Here is a 20,588-nt window from a genome sequence, read left to right on the forward strand (position 1 = left end):
AAATTTTAAGCAGAAATCTAGATCTCTGATCGCTTTAATTGTTCTTACTATATGTGGGAGTCCTCTAAAGCATTAGTCTAGGTATAGTATCATCGACTATTCTTCTTATGTGCTTTATCCACAGAATTAGCTCTCTATAGTCAGGCAGGTATTGAAAATGTGCCTTTTCTTGTCATGTGATGTATGCAAATGGCAGGGCAAGAGAAAAGAGTGGATACTAGAGGTCATAAAAGCCTACATCTAATATTACTTAATAAGCATATACCATTAACAAGAAAAATGACATATCAGAGAGGCAAAGTTTATTGTTTTTTCATCAGCTTATGATTGAGGACATAGGAAATCAAGAACACACTTTCTTCTGATATTCTGGGAAATTTTCTGCTTCACAGGTTAAATATTACTAAAGACCTGGAGGAATCTTGTAACCAAAGATAATACTCTGGAATTGCATTTGCAAGGGTTCCTTTGCAAAGTCAGTGATATGCTACGACCTGAAGACCAAGTTGGTTATCAGACTTTACCAGAGGTTTGCAAACTATACCCATGAGCCAAATCTAGCCTGAGGCCTGTTTTTGTACAGTCTCAAATGGTTTCTACATTTGCAAAGGGTTGTAAAAATCATGCACCCAGAAGACTAGGTAACAGAGATTCTATGTGCCCTGCAAGGCCTGAAATATTTACTATTCGGCTTTTTACAAAAAAGTTTGCCTGATCCTAAGTTTACACACATGCTAAATTACACATGCTAGGCTGGATGCTGCATGCCTCTAACACAAAGACTGCAAACTATTTAACTTCCTTGGGCTAGGTGGCTCTATAACATAATTCCAGCCAGTGATATTAAGGTATAGTTTTTGAGGGTTTTTGGAAAAACTTCTTTCCTGACAAAAGAAATAGATACGGCTGGTGTTTCTCTTCCCATTCTTTTTGCCTTGATCGGATAGGTGATGTGTGGAGTTACCAGTGGCTATACTATAATCATGGTTAGGTCAAAAGAACTGATGGCAAAACCCCTAAGCCAACATTTAGAGCAAGTGGTTACCTCTGAATTTCCTATTTAAGAAAAATAAACTGCAACTTCTTTAAGCACTGTTAATCACATATTCTGAGACTTAAAGCTGAAAGTATGCCTAGCTGATATACTAGCCTTTTCTCAGATCTTTGAACATGCTGTGGGATTCCTTTCTACTAAACAGCCTTTTTATACATGCTTCCTTCTGCTTGGAATGCACCCTCTCAATTCCTCCTTTCTGATCTCTACCCTCATTTATTTTCTACTCATATTTGAAATTTAAGTTTAAAAATGATATGCTGAAGGAAGTCTTCCCTGACTAACAACCCCAAACCCAAGACATATCTATTATATGTTCTCATAGCAACCTACTGTCCTTTTTCATTGTATTTAATCTAAGAATACTTTTGCATTTACTTGATCAATGTCTTCCCATCCCTTCTACCTGCTTTCTCCATGAAGGCAGGATCCATGTTTATTTTTTGTTTCTTATTATAATATACCCCCAGTAGCACCTGAAATATAGTAGAATCTAAAAGAACATTTACTGAATGAATACTGTCTATTAGGCAGTAACTGCAGCCAACAAACCAACCTGGAATATAATACATTATATTATATTAATGTATTATATTATGGGTAGTTAAGGATAAAAAGTAAAGGCACACTAAAACCAGAATTAGGCTTGAGAAACATCTCAGAATTAAACTTCTCTGAGGTTGGACACTCAGTAATTCAATATGTATTTATATCAAAACATTAAATTCTCAAGATGATCATGAGGGCAGGAGCAGAAGCTCACGCCTGTAATCCCAACACTTTGGGAGGCCGAGGCACGTGGACTGCCTGAGGTTGGGAATTTGAGACCAGCTTGGCCAACATGGTGAAACCTCGTCTGTACTAAAAATACAAAAATTAGCCAGGCACAGTGGTGCGCACCTGTAATCCCATCTACTAGGGAGGCTGAGACATGAGAATCGCTTGAACCCGGGAGGCAGAGGTTGCAGTGAGCCAAGATCGTGCCACTGCACTCTAACCTGGGCAACAGAGTGAGACTCTGTCTCAAAAAAAAAAAAAAAAAAAAAAATCAAGACAGGGTGATGATTTCAATGTTTGATTTAATCCAATCAAACATTAAAACATATCTTTGTTAATTCTACTCCTGTATATGTATATATATATATACACACAAACACAAATAAAATATATAAAATATATTTTATTTATATATATTATTAAATATATAAATATATTAATTTATATATTATTAAAATATATTAATAAATATATATTTATAATATATATTTATATTATATATAAATAAAATATTCATATATTGTACTGCAAAACATAAATAAACCCGAAAAATGCTTTAAATCCTAGTATGTACAAGTATATAGTAAGTATTCCTATATATCCCACGTATGGTCTTTGGCAGCAGTAAAAAACCCACAGTACTTAACAGATGAGAGTTTTCAAGCCAAAAGCATCAAGGATAAACTAATAACTTTACTTCACACCAAAGAAATTTACTCTAGACGTTTATAAAATTCACTTGTTCAGCATGTAGGGTAACTGAAAGCCAGATGATTAGCCAGATGCTTATTATTCTGACAAAATGTGAAGATCAAAGGATGGTTTACAATCATATTTAAATAAAAAAATTAAACACAGATCCTAAGAGGAGGGCAAGCATGAACAGACAGCAATGAAAGAACAGTAAAATAAAGATCAAACGCAAGTTAAGAGTTATAATTAGAAAATTAGTTACAAAGGACTAAATGGTTGTGAAACAACTCTATGACACTGATGAAAATTTTTTAATGTTTATGTTATAATAATTATCTAACAAAGACATACAAAAAAAGAGTTATAGGTGATCTAACTTTCTTTTGTTTGTCTGATAGATAGAGTAGGGTTCCACAAACTTTTTCTATAAAGGGCTAAAGAGTGAATATTGTAGTCTTCGCAGGCCACGTGGTGTCGGTCACAACTACTGAACTCTGCTGTTGCAATGCAAAAACAGCCACAGATAATATGTAAATGAATGAGCATGCCTGTGTTCCCACAACTTTATTTATGAAAACTGATGTCTGAATTTCATAAAATTTTCATGTGTACTAAATATTAGTCTTATTTTCTGACAATTTAAAACTATAAAAACCATCGTGGCTTGGTTAGCTTGCAGGCTACTATAATAATAGGGTTCAGGGCAAATTTGGTCCTCGGGCCTTAGTTTGCCTTTCCCTGAGCTAGAGGCATATCTAACTGTGTTGCAAAAAAAACCAAACACCATTGCAGCAAGGCCATTTAAAAACAGAGATATTTCAGTCTAGATCGCACATGTTCTTCAATATTTTTTATATTACAACATCATGCAAAAGTAAGGTAACACAAAAAAATTTATTAGGTAATCACACTACTAACACTAAAAACTCTGAATCTTACTTATGTCTATTTAATCCCCTGAAAATGGTCTGGTAAAAAAACTTTGAGGCCAAATATTATTCTACTTCTAATCTGACTTTTCTATTAACTACTGATAATTTATGTGACCTGCCAATCACTGAAGTATGCTTTAGTTTTCTCATCTTTAAAGTGGTGCTAATATCCTCTTTGATACAAGCATTTCTATATTAATAAATATAAAATAATATATAAGATGACTTTGAAAAGAAAAATTATTGGGTATTGTTACTTAAACTATCTGAAGGACTATCCTTTTGCCTCTGGAAAAACAGGAATAATATGAAAACTAATAAACCATATGCTTCATCTGAAACTTAACTAGCTGTATGGTACCCTCAGACTCATCACCTCTACTGATCTCACTTTCCCCTTCCAAAAAGTACCAAGAGTCTAAACTCAAAAGAGTATACAAGCTGGAGGTTTGCCCCTATGCCTTGTATAATACAAGCTTGAACACAGCATGTTATAAAATATAGAACTCAAGTTACTAAGCTATACCATGAGAGGCTGCACAAAATAGTTTTTAAAATCACCTTGGAGAATTAAGACTATTAAAAAAATAATTATTCACTAGTCATACAGATACAATTTATTCTGCACAGAACACAAGTGTACTATTCAACTTACCCATGCTTTCTCCTGATATTTTATCAGCACTGTTGTTACTTGTACCAGGGAGGCGAACGATACTGGAAGAATTCTGATAACTGAGCTTAGGAAGGCAATCAGCACTTCCTTTTGCACTCTCACTCTCTGACACTGGAAAGATGAAAACAAAAATATTAATAAAATGAAATCTACATACACTGTAGGAGGTATCAAGAGAAGTTTTCAGTTCTACATATTTTTACTCGAAAACAGGTGATAAGAAAATACGGAACACCTCTATATCTGTTTGTCAACCACAAATAAGTGATTTCACTTATTTGAGGCCTTGAAGTGTAGATCAAACTACTGAATACTGATCATGCATGAGGTCCATGTATAAACTTTATATTTCCTCATTTATTGTAAAGGAGTGCTTTTGGTGGAGTGGGGAAGGGGGTAAATATAATCACAATCCATTAAACAAACTTTTTTTTTCTTTCTTCAGGTCAGATGGGTAATGTGCTGATGTTGTAACAAGGTTCAAGGGTGGCACATCTCACAAACATGCTTGACTACCCAATCATCATGCCCATGAACTACAAAAGGATCACAAGCTTTCAAATATTGTTAAATCTCAAAAAAGAAATACTGTTTCAACAAATGTATATACACTTCCACTAAATACATGTATTTTGGGAGTCACATAGCATTCATTCTAATGGTATTTGACTTGGGAAGTGTTTTGCCACTGAGACTATATACTTCATACATAAAGCATTTGTATGAGAGTATGTGGTGGCTGAGGGGGCACATAATGGGAGACAAGAAAGAGTTATGATGGAAAAATGGAAAGTAAAACCAGAACTTTTATAAAATCACCTGCATTTTCTATGAATGTAAGTTCACAATTTTATACAATATCAACTTAAACAATACCTACAGGAACTACAATCACTGCCTTTTTTATCTTTTTCTTCTTGAATGTCTTCGGTAGATGTATCCCCTCTTCTAACTTCATCTTTAGATAATGAATTATATCCAAGATCAGACTGGCCACCTGGTAAAAACAAAAAGAAACAAAACTCTATCACAAACTTCTTTAGTGAGTGCAACTGGAATTAGGAGCAACATACTAGTGTTTGGATTTTCTCATATATTTTTTCTGGACAACTTCCAATTTAAAGCATTATTTTGTCAGCTACCCTTAAAGCATTGTTAGCTATCCCTTCCATCATCTCTATTAATATAAGAAAGGGATGATCTCGAAATAATTTACTCTTGGTTCCACACTGTAGTCAAAAGTAACTATGTACATTCACACTACTATATGAGCTCCAAAAGACACAGACAAACCACACATTCTTTATACAAGTCCATGACCTTTCTAGTTGAAAGTTTGAGTTTCAACTAAGCAATGGAGAAATCTGCAAAGAATTTATAACAGAACATTCACACATAGGTCACTAGAGCTAAATGTCTAAATGACTTTACTAAAAAATTGGATTTCTTCAAATTTGATAGGAAATTAATTTTTAAAAAATTTTAGCTGAATAATCATTGAACTGCATATAAGTACAAATATATGGGGATGAGATAAAAATCTAGTGTTAAAGATATTGTTAAGAAAAGCAAAAGGGGCTGGGTGCAGTGATTCATGCCTATAATCCCAGCACTTTGGAAGGCTGAAGCAGGCAGATCACTTGAGCCCAGGAGTTTGAAACCAGCCTGGGCAACACAGTGGGACCTCATCTCTACTAAAAAAAAAAAAAAAATTTAGCCAGGCATGGTGGCATGCACCTATAGACCCCAGCTCCTTGGGAGGCTGAGGTGGGAAGATCACTTGAGCTCAGGAGTTCAAGGCTGCAGTAAACTATGATCGCACCCCTGCACTCCAGTCTGGGCAACACAGTGAGATGCTGTCTCAAAGAAAGGAAAAAGGTCTATCAATATAAAAAAAACTTCTAATACACTGTTTTGCTAAAGAGACTCTGCATCATTTTTAGAAAATTGTTTTTACCAGATTAGTCTCAAAAGATAAGGTTTTGAATCCTAGTTCTTTATCTCAGGAGACATGTGATTTTAAGTAACAATGTAACCTTTTTGTTTGGATTTGAAGTTCCCAAATTTGTAAAACATAAGGTTGTTATTATTATATGAGACTATATATGAAAAATGTTTACAAGCTTGTAAAGCACTCTCTAAAGAAATTATATTATATATCACTAGATATTTAGTTTAATATTTTTGTTATAATTTTGAGTTTTTATTTTTTCTAATCAAACTTCAGGTCCATTTCTAAAGAAACTATAAATAGAAAAATCTGAGAATTATCTCGATAAAATTCATGCTTTTATTAGGTTTTGCACTATTTTAAGATAGCCTTTTTAAAAGCCACAGTTAAAAGATAAGATTTCTTCGTTTGTAAGAGATAATGCCAAAGGATAACTATTACAACTGATTAAAATCACACTGCATAATCAAGGAATAAAACCAATCAAGGAAGAATAACTATGAATATTACATTTCAACAAAATTAGCTTACATTTATTAAACTTAAAAGTAAGTATAAAGCAAGACAGACCAAAATAATATTGACATTTGCAGAGATATGGGCCTTCATATTTTATTAGTAATGCTTCAATTTTTAAAGTTTCTGTCCTTTAAGAGCTTGCTCTTATCTGTAGTCAAAAGTCATGTGTAATTTTTGAAATGTAATAAAAAGAACAGAATTATGTAAATAATTTTTGCATGTCAATTGTAATAATAATTAAGAACAGCTGATATACAAATCTTATACTTCTCTGAAATTAATGCCATCTTTGGTGCTATAATTCTAGCACTGAAGTATACAATTCTATATACACATATATAAATATATACATAAAATATACAATTCTGTATACACATAAATACATATACATATATTATGTGTATATGTATTATACACACATTATACATATACTATTACACATACATATATAGTATTATACATATATTATTTTATATATATATAAAATTTTTTTTTTTTTTGAGACAAGGTCTTGCTCTGTCACCCAAGCTGGAGTGCAGTGGCTTGATCATGGCTCGCTGCAGCCTCAACCTCCTGGGTTCAAGCAATTCTCCTATCTCAGTCTCCCTAGTAGCTGGGACCACAGGCACGGGACACCATGCCCAGCTAATTTTTGTATTTTTGTAGAGACAGGGTTTTGCTATGTTGCCCAGACAGTCTCAAACTCCTGGGCTCAAGTGAACCACCCACCTTGGCTTCCCAAGGTGCTGGGATTACAGGCGTGAGCTACCACACCCAGCCTTAGAATGCTATATTTTTATATATTTAAAATTTTTTATTACAACTTTTAAAATCACTTAAGATTCAGAAGTTAAAAAAACATTACAGTACAGAGAGTTCCTTGGTACTATTCACCTAGCTTCCCCCAGTGATAATACCTTACATAATCATAGTACATTGTCAAAACCAGGAAACTGATGTTGGTATAATACTATTAACTTAGATACAGAGCTATGCTTTTTTAAAAAATTCTAATATCATTTTCATAATTTCAAAGAATTTATTATAAGAAAATGATAGGGTAAAGAGATCTATGTCTACGCAGAATTAACTGGATTATCATGTATTAAATAGTAGAATAAAGTGATTTATAACCTCTCTTAAAACTTTTATTTCTATTCAAATAATAAAATTCCATATAGTTATTAAATCTAATATCAAATCAAATACTTAATATATAAAATTAAAAAGTGACAGTTAAACATATCACTGAAAATGAAAATGTAAAAAAACTTAGGCTACCAAATCTAGTTTTAAAAATGTACTATAATAAATGTATACATAAGCATACACAAACCTGTACTAGATCTATCATCAGTAGCATACACTTTGATTAAACCCGTATTAAAAGGTGCCTGCTCCACAGTGTGTGTCCCATGACCACTATCCATGCTGCCATGACTAACAGCATCCAGGTCACTGCCATCTGCTTAAGAACACAATTTGACAGCATTTTACTACTCAAAGAGGTACCAAATATACACATTAATTTGTTGCTCAAGCTAATAATCCACCAATGTAATACTGAACATGAAAAGTGCCACATACTTAGCAAAATACAACTATAACAAAGAAACCTATTGAGGGTTATTAATGAACACGAAAACAACACACACGAAGGTGGTCAGAAGTTGAAACATTTAAACAGAAGTGAAATCCGGTGGTTTCTAAATGGGAAGAGTGATATAATTTGCTTAATAACTAAAAACTAAAACATTCAATATTGTAAAACTGTTTAAAATTTCTAAAAATGTAAACTGTAGCTAGTCAATTAATTTTGAAGAACAAGTAAAACACACATCCCTTACCTGAGAGAGTTGTTTGTGATAAGTGTGCATGTTTCTTTAAAGCTCTTTTGAACTGTGTTACTCCTAAAATAACATTTCTTACTTTTGTCCAGAGAAAATAGCCACTACGACTTCTTGAAGGCCAGGTACTTTCCAAAACAGCCTATTCATTCAACAAAATAAAATAATTAGTAAAATAATTTTTATAAGTGAACATATATTGGTTTCAGAATAAAGCTAAAGAATATCAAAGCAGGCCAGGCGTGGTAGCTCATGCCTGTAATCCCAGCACTTTGGGAGGCTGAGGCAGGTGGATCACTTGAGCCCAGGAATTCAAGACCAGCCTGGGCAACAAGGTGAAACCCCGCCTCTACAAAAAATATGAAAATTAGCCAGGCATGGTGGCACATGCCTGTACTCCCAGCTACTCAGGAGGCTCAGGTGGGAAGATCAATTGAGCATGGGAGGTCAAGGCTACAGTGAACCATGATTGCACCACTGCACTCTAGCCTGGGTAACAGAGTGAGACCCTGTTTCAAAGAAAGAAAAAATCAAAGTAGACTGTATAACATAAAAGAGAACTAAAGTCTTCCTTGACTGACAAAATGTATTTTATATACTTGAAAATAAATGCCAAATAACCTCCTGCATAAATTATTTCTGCCATTAAATTTAACACTGCATAATGACAAAAATAATACTCTTTATCTGTTAAACCAAGGTATTTACCTTATTATAATAACCATAAGTAATGGCATTGGGGTCAATACCAGCTTTCCGCATTTCAAAAAGCACTCGAACTGCAAGCACCGGCTGATCATATTGTCCACAGAGTTGCATAAGAATGCGGTAGCATACCTGAAATACAAGTTCAAAATTGTACAGACACACAGATGTCACCATGTACACAAATCTAGAACAAAATAATGCATTTTAAACAATAATTGTGGCAGGGCACAGAGGCTCATGCCTATAATCCCAACATTTTGGGAGGGCAAGGCAGGTGAATCTCTTGAGCCCAGGAGTTTCTGACCAACCTAGACCACATAGTGAGACTCTGTCTCTACAAAAAAATTTAAAAATTAGCCAGGCGTGGTGGCACATGACTGTAGTCACAGCTATCTGGGAGGTTAAAATGGGAGGATTGCATCTTGAGCCCAAGAGGTTAAGACTGCAGTGAGCTGTGACTATCACTGCACTCCAGCCTGGGTGACAGAGTGAGACCCTGTCTCAAAAAATATATATAACAATAAAATAATTGTTACCTCATCAGGTGGATCCATCTTCTTTGACTGCATTTTTTTAAGCACATCATATGCTGTTTTCAGAGCCCTGACTTTTGAATGACAGACTTTCACATAAGCTGGGAGACAAATAAACCACAGTCCATAACAGTGGCGCAGTAGACACCTAGACCACATCTGAGGGATGGAAGAGTACCTCTTTGCAATTTTATGTGCTGATTTAATTTCCTGGAAAAAAATATAAAGATCTAACTAATAAATTTATGCACTTAGGCATCTTTATTTAACTGAATGCTAAACAAGTACAAGTCACAAGCTTTTATAATGTTTCCATAACAAAATATGTCTGTAATTAAAGTGTTTTCAAGTTTCTGTTTGCACCTGTATTAAACAGCATATAAAATAAATTTCTAGAACAAGAGAACTAGTTAATTTCTTGAAGTCAGATTACTGTATCTTCAGAGTGCTTTGGGGAACACAATAATCTAGTAATAGTTATATAAGAAGTGATAAAGCATATTATAGGAGGATAAATATTCAATTTATTTCTTGTTCTAAAATTTGATTACATGAAGAATGCGATAAAGTACCTGTTTTGTTCTTCTGAACATGGGCGAAGGGCTATTAGGACTACTTGATTTTGAAGGCAGTTTGTTCTTCTTTGCTTGTAGAAATCCTTCAGGTCTTTCAAATAAATTGTTCCTAAGAACTGGAAATCCATTATAGCTGTTTTAGAAAAGACAAAAAAAGGAAAAACAGTTCTCAAGCACACATAGATGATCACAGTGGTTACAGGTTAATATAATTATAACCAATAACTTCTTCACTTAGAATTTAACTATCTTTCTTCATCAGGCTATGATATGTACTCAATAAATATTCATGCTAATGTTGCTCTTCTTACTATAATAACTAGAAATGTAATAGCCAAATCCAGACTCAAGTTATTTTTTGAGGAAAAGGGAAAAACATAAATGAACATGACATCCAACTCCAAGGTAACTTAAGCAAACTTTTAAAAGTTAGTACTCCTGTTAATACATAGCAAACATATTAGATAATATGACAGTTGGTAAAAGGTCCACCAAATTAGGACTCTTTCAAAAAGGGCAATCATTAATGTCATTGCTTTGGATTAACATATTTACTGTTGAACTTCCCTTCTTAGAAAGATGCAAATAACAACCTTAGGTTTAGCACATTAGCACACCAGACCTTGCTCTCACATTCTCATGAATTGGTTTGTCAGGTTAGCTAGTAGGTTCAAGGCATCATTTATGAGAGAGAAAACTGAGAAGGTTAAATAAGAGGAAGAAAAGGTTAGAATAGGTGCTCTATTAGGAGGTAAACCTAATAAGGGTGCTAGATCAAGATGCTCTGGACATTTAAAAGCTAGCAGCTAGGCTGGGTGCAGTTAGTGCGTGCCTATAATCCCAGTTACTCAGGAAACTAAGGCAGGAGGAACGCCTGAGCCTAGGAATTCAAGGCTGTAGTGTACTATGGTTCTGCCAGTGAATAGCCACTGCTCTCTAGCCTGAACAACATAGTGACACTTCATTAATAAGTAAGTAAATAAGTGAAAGGCAGCAGTTAGGAAAAAGATATGCTGAAAGAAACCAAAATTGCCTCCTGAGCAATACACTTAACCTGTTTAAGAATACTATATAATATTTTCTTAAAGGCATATAAATAGTTTCCATTAGGAAGAAATCTAACTATAATAAATGAGGGTAGACAGTATTTTTTATACATTACTATAGTCGAATTCCATAGAATAAGAAAATACTAGCAATGATTCAATGTTGAGTAGGAAACAGCAAAGAAATCCAGGAAAACCATGTCCCTTAAAAAATTCATTGTATATGATAAGATAATAAGACCATTTTGTGTGTCTTATTTCAAATGCCTCATTATTTTACACAGACAATGTAAGTTTACGAGTAATCTCTTATGAGGCAGGACTTTGTGATCATTAAGGACATTTACGGTGTTTTCCCAATTATGGTTATGATTACACCAAAATTATATGAGTAGTCTGAAGAAAAAAAATGACAGATTCTAAAAAAACAGAAATGTTTCCAGATAAGTAATTTTCTTTTTATTTTATTTTTTGATTTGTCTGTTCTGTCGCCCAGGCTGGAGTGCAGTAGCTCAATCATGGCTCACTGCAGTCTCAACCTCCCAGGCTCATGTGATCCTCCCACCTCAGCCTCCTGAGTAGCTGGGACCACGGGTGTGCACCACCATGCCCAGCTATTTTTTAAAAATCGTTTGTAGAGATAAGGTATTGCTATGTGGCACAGGCTGAAATAATGCGGTTTTTTTGGAGACAAAGTCTCGTTCTGTCACCCAGGTTGGAGTGCAGTGGCACGATCTTGGCTCACTGCAACCTCTACCTCCCACGTTCAAGGAATTCTCCTGCCTCAGCCTCCCAAGTAGCTTGGATTACAGGCACCTACAACCACGCCTAGCTAATTTTTGTATTTTTAGCAGAGACAGGGTTTTCACCATGTTGGCCAGGATAGTCTTGAACTCCTGACCTCAAGTGATCCGCCTACCTCAGCCTCCCAAAGTGCTGGGATTACAGGCATGAGCCACTGTGCCTGGCCAAATTTTCTTAGCGTTAAAGGACTAAATCTAAAAGTAAAATTTAAATTAAAAAAGTTAAAACCAAACCTCAGAAACACAAAACTCTATTAGTGACACATACGAAAAACAAATAAGCATAAAGTACAAAAGAGATTAAAAAATGAGAACTTGTTTAGAAAGAAAAAGAGAGGAAGAGAGAAATTAAGAGAAATATTTTAAATGTCTTCGACAGAAGACATTTAAAAAGTGATATGAACAATATCATCACTGGATGAAAAGAGTAGAAATCAAGTGGCCTCTTATTAATCAACATTCATAAACATCTATCACATCACTTTTTCATCTGTAAAAAGAAGAATTTAATCCAAGTCATAAACAAAGATGTCTTGAAAAATCCTTTTTCAATGAAAATAACAAACTATGATTTAAAGGGTGATAGATGTGAAATGGTTTTAGAATATTTAAACAAAGTAAGAAAGTATTATTGGAGAATTAAGAAATCTTTTAAACTCTAAAAGAAATTACAATTTTAAGTAAAAATAAATGTATATTAGAAACTAAATAATGCATTCACCTCTATCATAGCCCTTATTTTACTGTGCTCAGGACTTTTCTCTCTTCTTCACTAGACTTGAAGGCACAGACAATGTATCATTCAAGTCTATATACTTAGCACAGTGTCTAACCACATTTCCTAAATTAACAATGACCAATTCCAATAATTCTGAATTTCCATGACTTAAAACTCATGACAAAAATTAGTAACTTAAAAAATTATATTGTACAAATCAAGGCCACAAAGATTGACTCTAAATTAGATTTAATCTTTTTGTAAACCAAGGTTATATTAATCAGTGTATGTATGAAATGAAAAAGGATTGAAAGTGAGGAAACCAGTTTTAATGAAAAAAAAATCAAAATTCTATAATAAAAGTGCTGCATTTGAGGTGGGGAGTCTAACTGAATGTAATCAACATTTACAAGGACAGATACTTATGCAGACATCATTAGAGAGCTTCCCAAGTCTATATTATACAAAATTATATATGTTTTCTTTTTATACCTCAAAGCTTAATAATGGATGTGGGATAAGCTTGCTTACCACCTAAAAATTAGGGATCTGTAAAGTTTGGATTTTTGAAAATACCACAGTCCTTAGAAAGCTACGTCACAGATGGTGGATTGCTTCTCTCTTTCAATCTCAAACATTCTGCCTCTTGAATACCTGTACTGTAAAGGGGGTTCTTCACCATTGGGTAGGTGGGGGATCTCAGGTGGTGTTACAAAAACAGTATGTTCACTTTTGAAAGATTCATCCAGTTCTATAAGTCGCACTTCACCGCTCTTGTCCATATCCACCTAAAGGAGTTTTAAAAACATATATTAAAAAGCCACATTGGTTAGCCAAGTGTTCACATAAAGGGAAGTGGTTAAATAAACCATCTGCACAATGGATACTAAACAGCCATTAAAAAAGAAGAGTGAGCAAGTTCTCTATGAGCGCCAAAATAATTAAGTGAAAATAGCAAAGTGCAAACTGTAAATAGTATATTACTTTCTGAATAAGAAACGAGGAAAATACACACACACACACACACATATATATATATATATTTGAGACAGTTTTGCTCTATCACCAGGTTGGAATGCAGTGGTGCGATCTCAGCTCACTGAAACCTCCACCTTCCTGTTCAAGCGATTCTCCTGCCTCAGACTCCCGAGGAGCTGGGACTAGAGGTGTGTGCCACCACGCCCAGCTAATTTTTGTATTTTTAGTAAAGGCGGGGTTTCACCATGTTGGCCAGGATGGTCTCGATCTCTTGACCTTGTCATTTGCCCGCCTCGGCCTCCCAAAGTGCTGGGATTACAGGCGTGAGCCACAGTGCCCGGCCTTTCATTTTTGCTTATATTTACATAAAGAAATACTAGAAAGCTACTAAGAAAAGTACCTATATGAGGAAGAGGAAAAGAATAGGGTAGACAAGGATGGAATAGGACCCAGATGAATATATACCTTTTTATATTTGAATATACCTTTTTATATGCAAATGTTTTGCATTTGAATCATGAGACTGTAATCAAGAAATATTTTTTAAATCCACGTACATGTGTGTCTGTGTGATAAGAACAGTGAATTCTATATATTTTAAAAATTTATACTAAATATAACAACTTTCCCTAAACTCTTTCAGCATATGTAGAAGTACATGTGAGTTAAACTCTAGTCACATCAATATTGAAAGCACTTTAGTAGTACTATTTCTACTAGGTACTCAATGGCAAGGTAATATCCAGAAAAAACAAAAACTTCGTAGAACCTAAACTGCCCCACAAGAGCTCATAAACTAAAGGGCATAATATTGATATTAATAAAAAAGGATGTCATACATATGACAAAATACATTTCACAGAACTTTATTAGGTTAGAAATATCATATACCATGTGGATTAAGTGGAAGAGTAGGAATTACTAACAAGTTAAACCTTTAAGATAAGGACTTAGGGCAGAGTATACCAAAAAAGAACACAGATGAATTTTAAAAATTTTCTAACACTTAAAGGAAACAATACATTCAAAATCTTCTTATATAAATTATTGATAATTTCACAGCATTATATGCTATACTCTCTTGGATTAAATAATGTTTTTAATAGTATATCCATACAGTGAACTAGATAAAAATTAGGACATGATTCAGAATTATAATAATGAGAAAAACATTCACAAAATAACAATAAATGAGAAAAGAATCAGGCTACTAAATCGTATAAATATTATGATTTTTTTTTTTTGAGACAGCGTCTTGCTGTCACCTAGGTTGGAGTGCTGTCATGCAATTTTGGCTCACCAGAACCACCGCCTCCCAGGTTCAAGTGATTCTCATGTATAAGCCTCCCAAGTAGCTGGGACTACAGGTATGCACCACCACACCCAGCTAATTTTTATATTTTTAGTAGTGATGGGGTTTTACCATGTTGGCTAGGCTGGTCAGGAATCCTGACCGTAGGTGATCCGCCTGCCTTGGCCTCCCAAAGTGCTGGGATTACAGGCATGAGCCACTGCACCCAGCCTATATATTATGATTCTTAATGGTTTTTTTGAGACAGGGTCTTGCTCTGTTGCCCAGGCTAAAATGCCATGGTGCAATCACAGCTCGCTGCAACCTCAAACTCCTAGGCTCAAGTGATCCTCCTGCCTTAGTCTCTCAAGTAGCTACAACTACAGGCGCGTGCCACCACACCCAGCTAATTTTTCTTTCTTTTTTTTTGGGTAGGGATGGGGTCTTGCTATGTTGCCCAGACTGGTCTGGAACTCCTGGTCTCAAAGCAATCCTTCTGCCTCAGCCTCCCAAAAATGTTGAGATTACAGGAATGAGCCACCATGCTCAGCAAATGTTTATTTATTTAATAGTTCTCACTCTTTTTTTTTAGCAGCTTCTCCCTCTCCATATTGGCACCTACTTTCCATTCTCCAGCCATACTGTTCTCATAAAAAAGTGTGGGGTCCAGGACAACTACTCTAGTTTTCAGTGAAGTCTATATAAATATTAAAATTTTCCACTGTAGACTCAATAGCTTGGTAAAAGTACTTCCTTTTACTTATATACCAATAAAATCTCATTTTAACATTATAAAAATAGCCATGCAATAAATCCTACATTTATCAGTTGGACATCTCTGTCTTTTGGAAAGCATGGTGACATCTGTCTCTATTGAGAGAAAAAGAAATCCAACACCCACTGCAGGATAAAATTAAAATAATTTCCATATTTTCCCACAAGACATTAATATGCTCAGAAAACACTGGAAATGGATTCTTGGGAAACCAAGAAAAAATCTTACCAGACTATTTGTTACACAAAACTGCCTTTAGTTAAGCACCATCCCACAGAAACAGATTGTAATGATTTAAAATATAATCATATGAAGAACAAGAACACGTGGTTCTTAAATTAGTCATAAATGAAACACATAATTCTCATATATTGTTTTTCTTATTTCTATTCAGTATTACCCACTCCAGCTTTTTAAAGTCAGTCAAGTGTTTTGTTTGGATATACTAAGATCAAAAGAGTTAATATACCATGTAAGAATAAGTGAATAATAGTACCACACGTCTAATTTTTGTTCAATAGTAGTTATGAACCATGAGACAGTTAATGTATACTTAGTTATTTATTTTCTATAGTTAAACTGCCAGAAGTAAGAGTTTTGTTCACTTAAAAACTTAAGCTCAAAGTTACTCAACTAAGGAATAACCCTCACAAAAATTATTCTTTTTAAAGTGTTACTGATATCTAGAAAACATATGCAGATGAATAGTAAGCACTGATTTTTTGTGAGTCACTTACTGTGGTATCAAAACATGAAAGGCAGTAACAGCATTGTATAATTATTTACATTTCAGAGAGTTCTGGTTAATAACACCACCAGGGATACAATTAACCTCTGCTCTAACTACATATGAACTTTATTGATATATTTTGAGTCAGGCGCGGTGGCTCATGCCTGTAATCCCAGCATTTAGGGAGGCCAAGATGGGCGGATCACCTGAGGTCGGGAGTTCGAGACCAACCTGACCAAAATGGAGAAACTAAAAATACAAAATTAGCTAGGTGTGATGGCACATGCCTGTAATCCCAGCTACTTGGGAGGCTAAGGCAGGAGAATTGCTTGAATCCAGGAGGCGGAGGTTGTGGTGAGCCGAGATCATGCCACTGCACTCCAGCCTGGGCAACAAGAGCAAAAAATCCATCTCAAAAAATAAAAAATAAAAAATAAAAAAACCAAGATATATTTTTAATCTTGTGACAATTTATTTTTTCTCTAATGAGTCTCTTGAATTATAATAAAGCAAATACAAGTAACTATGTTTTAATGCATTAATTTTCAGTTTTGATTTTCTGAGTAGTCATTAAAATCTTTAAGTATAATGTTAATTCATATATATAAGTGATCTTTTGTTAGATCTAGACTTCGAATAGATAAATAACATTTTAGGAAAATAGTCTACCTAGAAACAATGATTACACATTTAATAGAATTTTATTTTTCGAGACTTCTCAGAATTCATAATCTTTAAGCAATGATTCCAGTCATCTTCTGCACGGACTATCATCACATAAACAACAGGTGGCCTACAGAAAATCCTAGACAACATAATGTATTAATTATGAGCACTAAGATATGCTCCTTAGGACGTAATACCCTAGTCAGCAAAATTACAAATCTTGTATATCTTAGATATCAATATTTATTTAAATCATGTGACTTAGCTAGGAATCCTGAGTTCTTAGCTAAAACAGAAACTTGTGAATAGGATATATAAAATAGGCCAAAAATAAAAGGGAACAATATAAGACTTCTCTCTTCTCACTGTTACTTGGATTCTGACAACTAATTCAGTGTTCTCATGTGGACTGGCTAAAGCATGCTATTGGCAAAACCGTGGTTACCAATTTGGTCCCTTATGATTCACTAAGGTTCGCACAAGGAACAACAATTACACAAATGTATGCCACTGTTCTTAAGGGAAGCTCAGTGAGAACATATATACAACCAATGGAAGCCCAACACCTGTGAGAAAATCATTCAAAGTTCATAATGCCAGACAGAAACATCATCTTTATACACACAAAAAAATTGTTCCTATAAAAAATGTAGAGGAATTCTTTTTTAAAGCATACCTTTCTATTTATTGCCAATATTTAATTTTGTAAGCACTGATATGGTTTGGATATTTGTCTACTCCAAATCTTATGTTGAAATGTAATCCCCAATGTTGGAGGTGGGGCCTGGTGGGAGGTGTTTTGATCATGGGACAAATCCCTCATAACTTGGTGCTGTCTCTGTGGTAGTGAGTGAGTTATCTCAAGATCTGTTTTATATAAGCATACGGCACTTTCTACCACTCTCTCATTCCACCTCTGGCCATGTGACATGTTGGCTCCCCATTGTCTCCCCATGGTTTTCTGCCATAACTGTAGGTTTCTTGAGGCTTCACCAGAAGCAGATGCCAGCACCTTGCTTTCTATAAAGCCAGTAGAACTAGGGGCAAATTAAACCTTTTTTTTTTTAATATAAATTCCCCAGATGCAGGTATTTCTTTATGGCAACACTAGAATGGCCTCACAGAAGTGCCAAATAAGGCAAACACAAAACTTTGATTAAGATATTGAAAAACAAGTTCTTGGTATAATACTCAAATGAAGACAAAACTGTCAAGGAGCTATTACAGTATCTCTTCAAAATAAACAGGTTTTCACCATGAGCAGTGGCCACTCCTATAAATCCAGCACTTCGGGAGGCTACTACAAGAGGATCACTTAAGTCCAGGAGTTCAAGACCAACCTGGGCAACACGGGGAAACCCTGTCCCTACAAAAAATTAGCCAGGCATGATGGCATACGCCTGTGGTCCCAGCTACTCAAGAGACTGAGGTGGGAAATCACTTGGGTCCCGGAGGTCCAGTCTACAGTAAGCTGAGATCGTGCCACAGCACTCTAGCCTGGGTGACAAAGGGAGGCCCTGTCTCAAAAATAAAAAATAATAAAGAAAACCACCCAGGTTTTCAAAGCTTTATAGACCAGAGCTCAACATACAAAATGCAGGGTTCCACAAGTCTGTTTGTAAGTAGGTTATTCAAAATGTAGAAAATAAATCTTCCCCCAAAACAATGTCCTTTCTGGGGTGATGAAAATACTTTGAAGTCATGGGTTACATGGAAATATATATTTGCCAAAACTCATTAAACTTTGTACATTAATGATGTATTTACTGTTTGTATATCTCAATAAATCTGATTTTTAAAAATGTCTTAAAAAGTGGTTAGCATATCATTCCACACATACAAAATTAATACTTCGTTGTTGTTGGTTTTTGTTTAGAGACGGGGTCTCACTATGTTGCCCAGGCTGGACTCCAACTCCTGGGCTCCCCACTCAGACTCTTGAGTAGCTGGTAGTAATTGCTCTTGGGATTAAAGGTGCATATCACCATGCCCGACTTATAAAAATTTAACACGTATTCATAGCAAAACACTGCTACCATTTGAAGTATAGCTAATCACCATTTATAACAGTGTTTCTACGGGAAGATGAATTGAGAATTTTAAGCAGGTAATGGCATGTATCCATCTTTTCCCTATTCCAAAGCATTTTCAAGAAAGAACTAGGGATGATATTTCTGGATACTTTCATTTGTTAATTCCCTAACAGCACCAGAAATAGTATTTCTCTGTATCAATCATCCCTCAAGTGTTCTAAATTGAAGGAAAAGGTAGATGTCTACAAGGCTCTGAATGTGTTCCTGCTGTTCATATGTACAAATCATTCAGATATTGAATATTTCTGTTATGAAATGAGAAACCAAATGAACCATTAATCTATAAACATGAATAAAATCCAGTTACAGGCAAAAATAGTCATAATATTTTCTACTTTTTAGTTTATACAACACTACTCTGAACACTATGAGATAGGCAGCTATAATTATTTATCCTCAAAACATTTTAAAAACATACATAAAAAAACAACATATAAAGACTAAATGACTAAAGTCACAAGTATAATAGTCAAGATTAAAGTACTTCTGATTCCCAATGTAGTGTGTTGTTCCTACCATACTATTTTCCTATTCATAGTGAGAATCACTTCTCATTTTTATAAGACACATTTGGTACTTATTTAACAATCAGTAAGGCCAATTTCATGTTAAACTAAGAATTGAACCAATTTCTGAATATCAAGGGATAAGTTGTATTTTGGCTGTTGCGTTAAAAAAAAAACTCACTGATTTTCTTTCACAGTCACATAAATTTGAAAGTGATGAACTTCTTTAAATAATCTTAACATTACAAATTGTTGTGATCATATATAATAAAGCTTTCATTTATTCCTTTTTTCTATTATCATGGCCATAAGATCATGGATACGATATACCTATTTAAATACAAATTTACAGGAAAGTTTTAGTATAAGTAACTTCTTCCCTTAATCTTTGAGAGTAAGCTGCTGAGCTGATGACCTATCATCACTCCTGTATACTTTTATACTTCCTACAAAGACATTCTCCTACAGAAATACAATCAACTGGGAATTAACATTGATATATTATTACTGGAAATCAACACACTAATACATTACTACTATGTAATCCTCAAACTACATTCAAGTTTTGTCAATTAACCTAATAATGTTATGCCTAAAGGATCTAGTTCTTTGGGGTTTTTTTTTGTTTTTGTTTTTTTTGTTTTTTTGAGACGGAGTCTCGCTGTGTCGCCCAGGCTGGAGTGCAGTGGCGTGATCTCGGCTCACTGCAAGCTCCGC

General features: G+C 34.6%; 1 protein-coding gene and 1 non-coding gene across 3 annotated transcripts in view; both read right to left on the bottom strand.

The window, feature by feature from the left end:
• The window catches only part of DENND4A (DENN domain containing 4A), a 130,130-nt gene that overhangs the window by 32,169 nt on the left and 77,373 nt on the right, over positions 1-20,588 (bottom strand). The window contains exons 15-22 of one of the 2 annotated variants that reach the window (XM_025390372.1): positions 13,487-13,620; positions 10,263-10,398; positions 9,694-9,900; positions 9,158-9,286; positions 8,450-8,591; positions 7,939-8,067; positions 5,013-5,129; positions 4,112-4,243 (exon numbers count right to left, since the gene is read on the bottom strand). In XM_025390372.1, coding sequence (XP_025246157.1) covers positions 4,112-4,243; positions 5,013-5,129; positions 7,939-8,067; positions 8,450-8,591; positions 9,158-9,286; positions 9,694-9,900; positions 10,263-10,398; positions 13,487-13,620 — 1,126 coding nt within the window. The remainder of the gene's footprint in view (positions 1-4,111; positions 4,244-5,012; positions 5,130-7,938; positions 8,068-8,449; positions 8,592-9,157; positions 9,287-9,693; positions 9,901-10,262; positions 10,399-13,486; positions 13,621-20,588) is intronic. The other variant, XM_025390373.1, reaches the window with a different exon arrangement.
• On the bottom strand, positions 4,577-4,680 carry LOC112628192. Its single transcript, XR_003120362.1, has one exon. It is a non-coding gene; the product is annotated as a small nucleolar RNA U13 (small nucleolar RNA).

The sequence above is a fragment of the Theropithecus gelada genome, chromosome 7a, assembly GCF_003255815.1.
Source record: "Theropithecus gelada isolate Dixy chromosome 7a, Tgel_1.0, whole genome shotgun sequence".
NCBI classification, from domain to species: domain Eukaryota; kingdom Metazoa; phylum Chordata; class Mammalia; order Primates; family Cercopithecidae; genus Theropithecus; species Theropithecus gelada.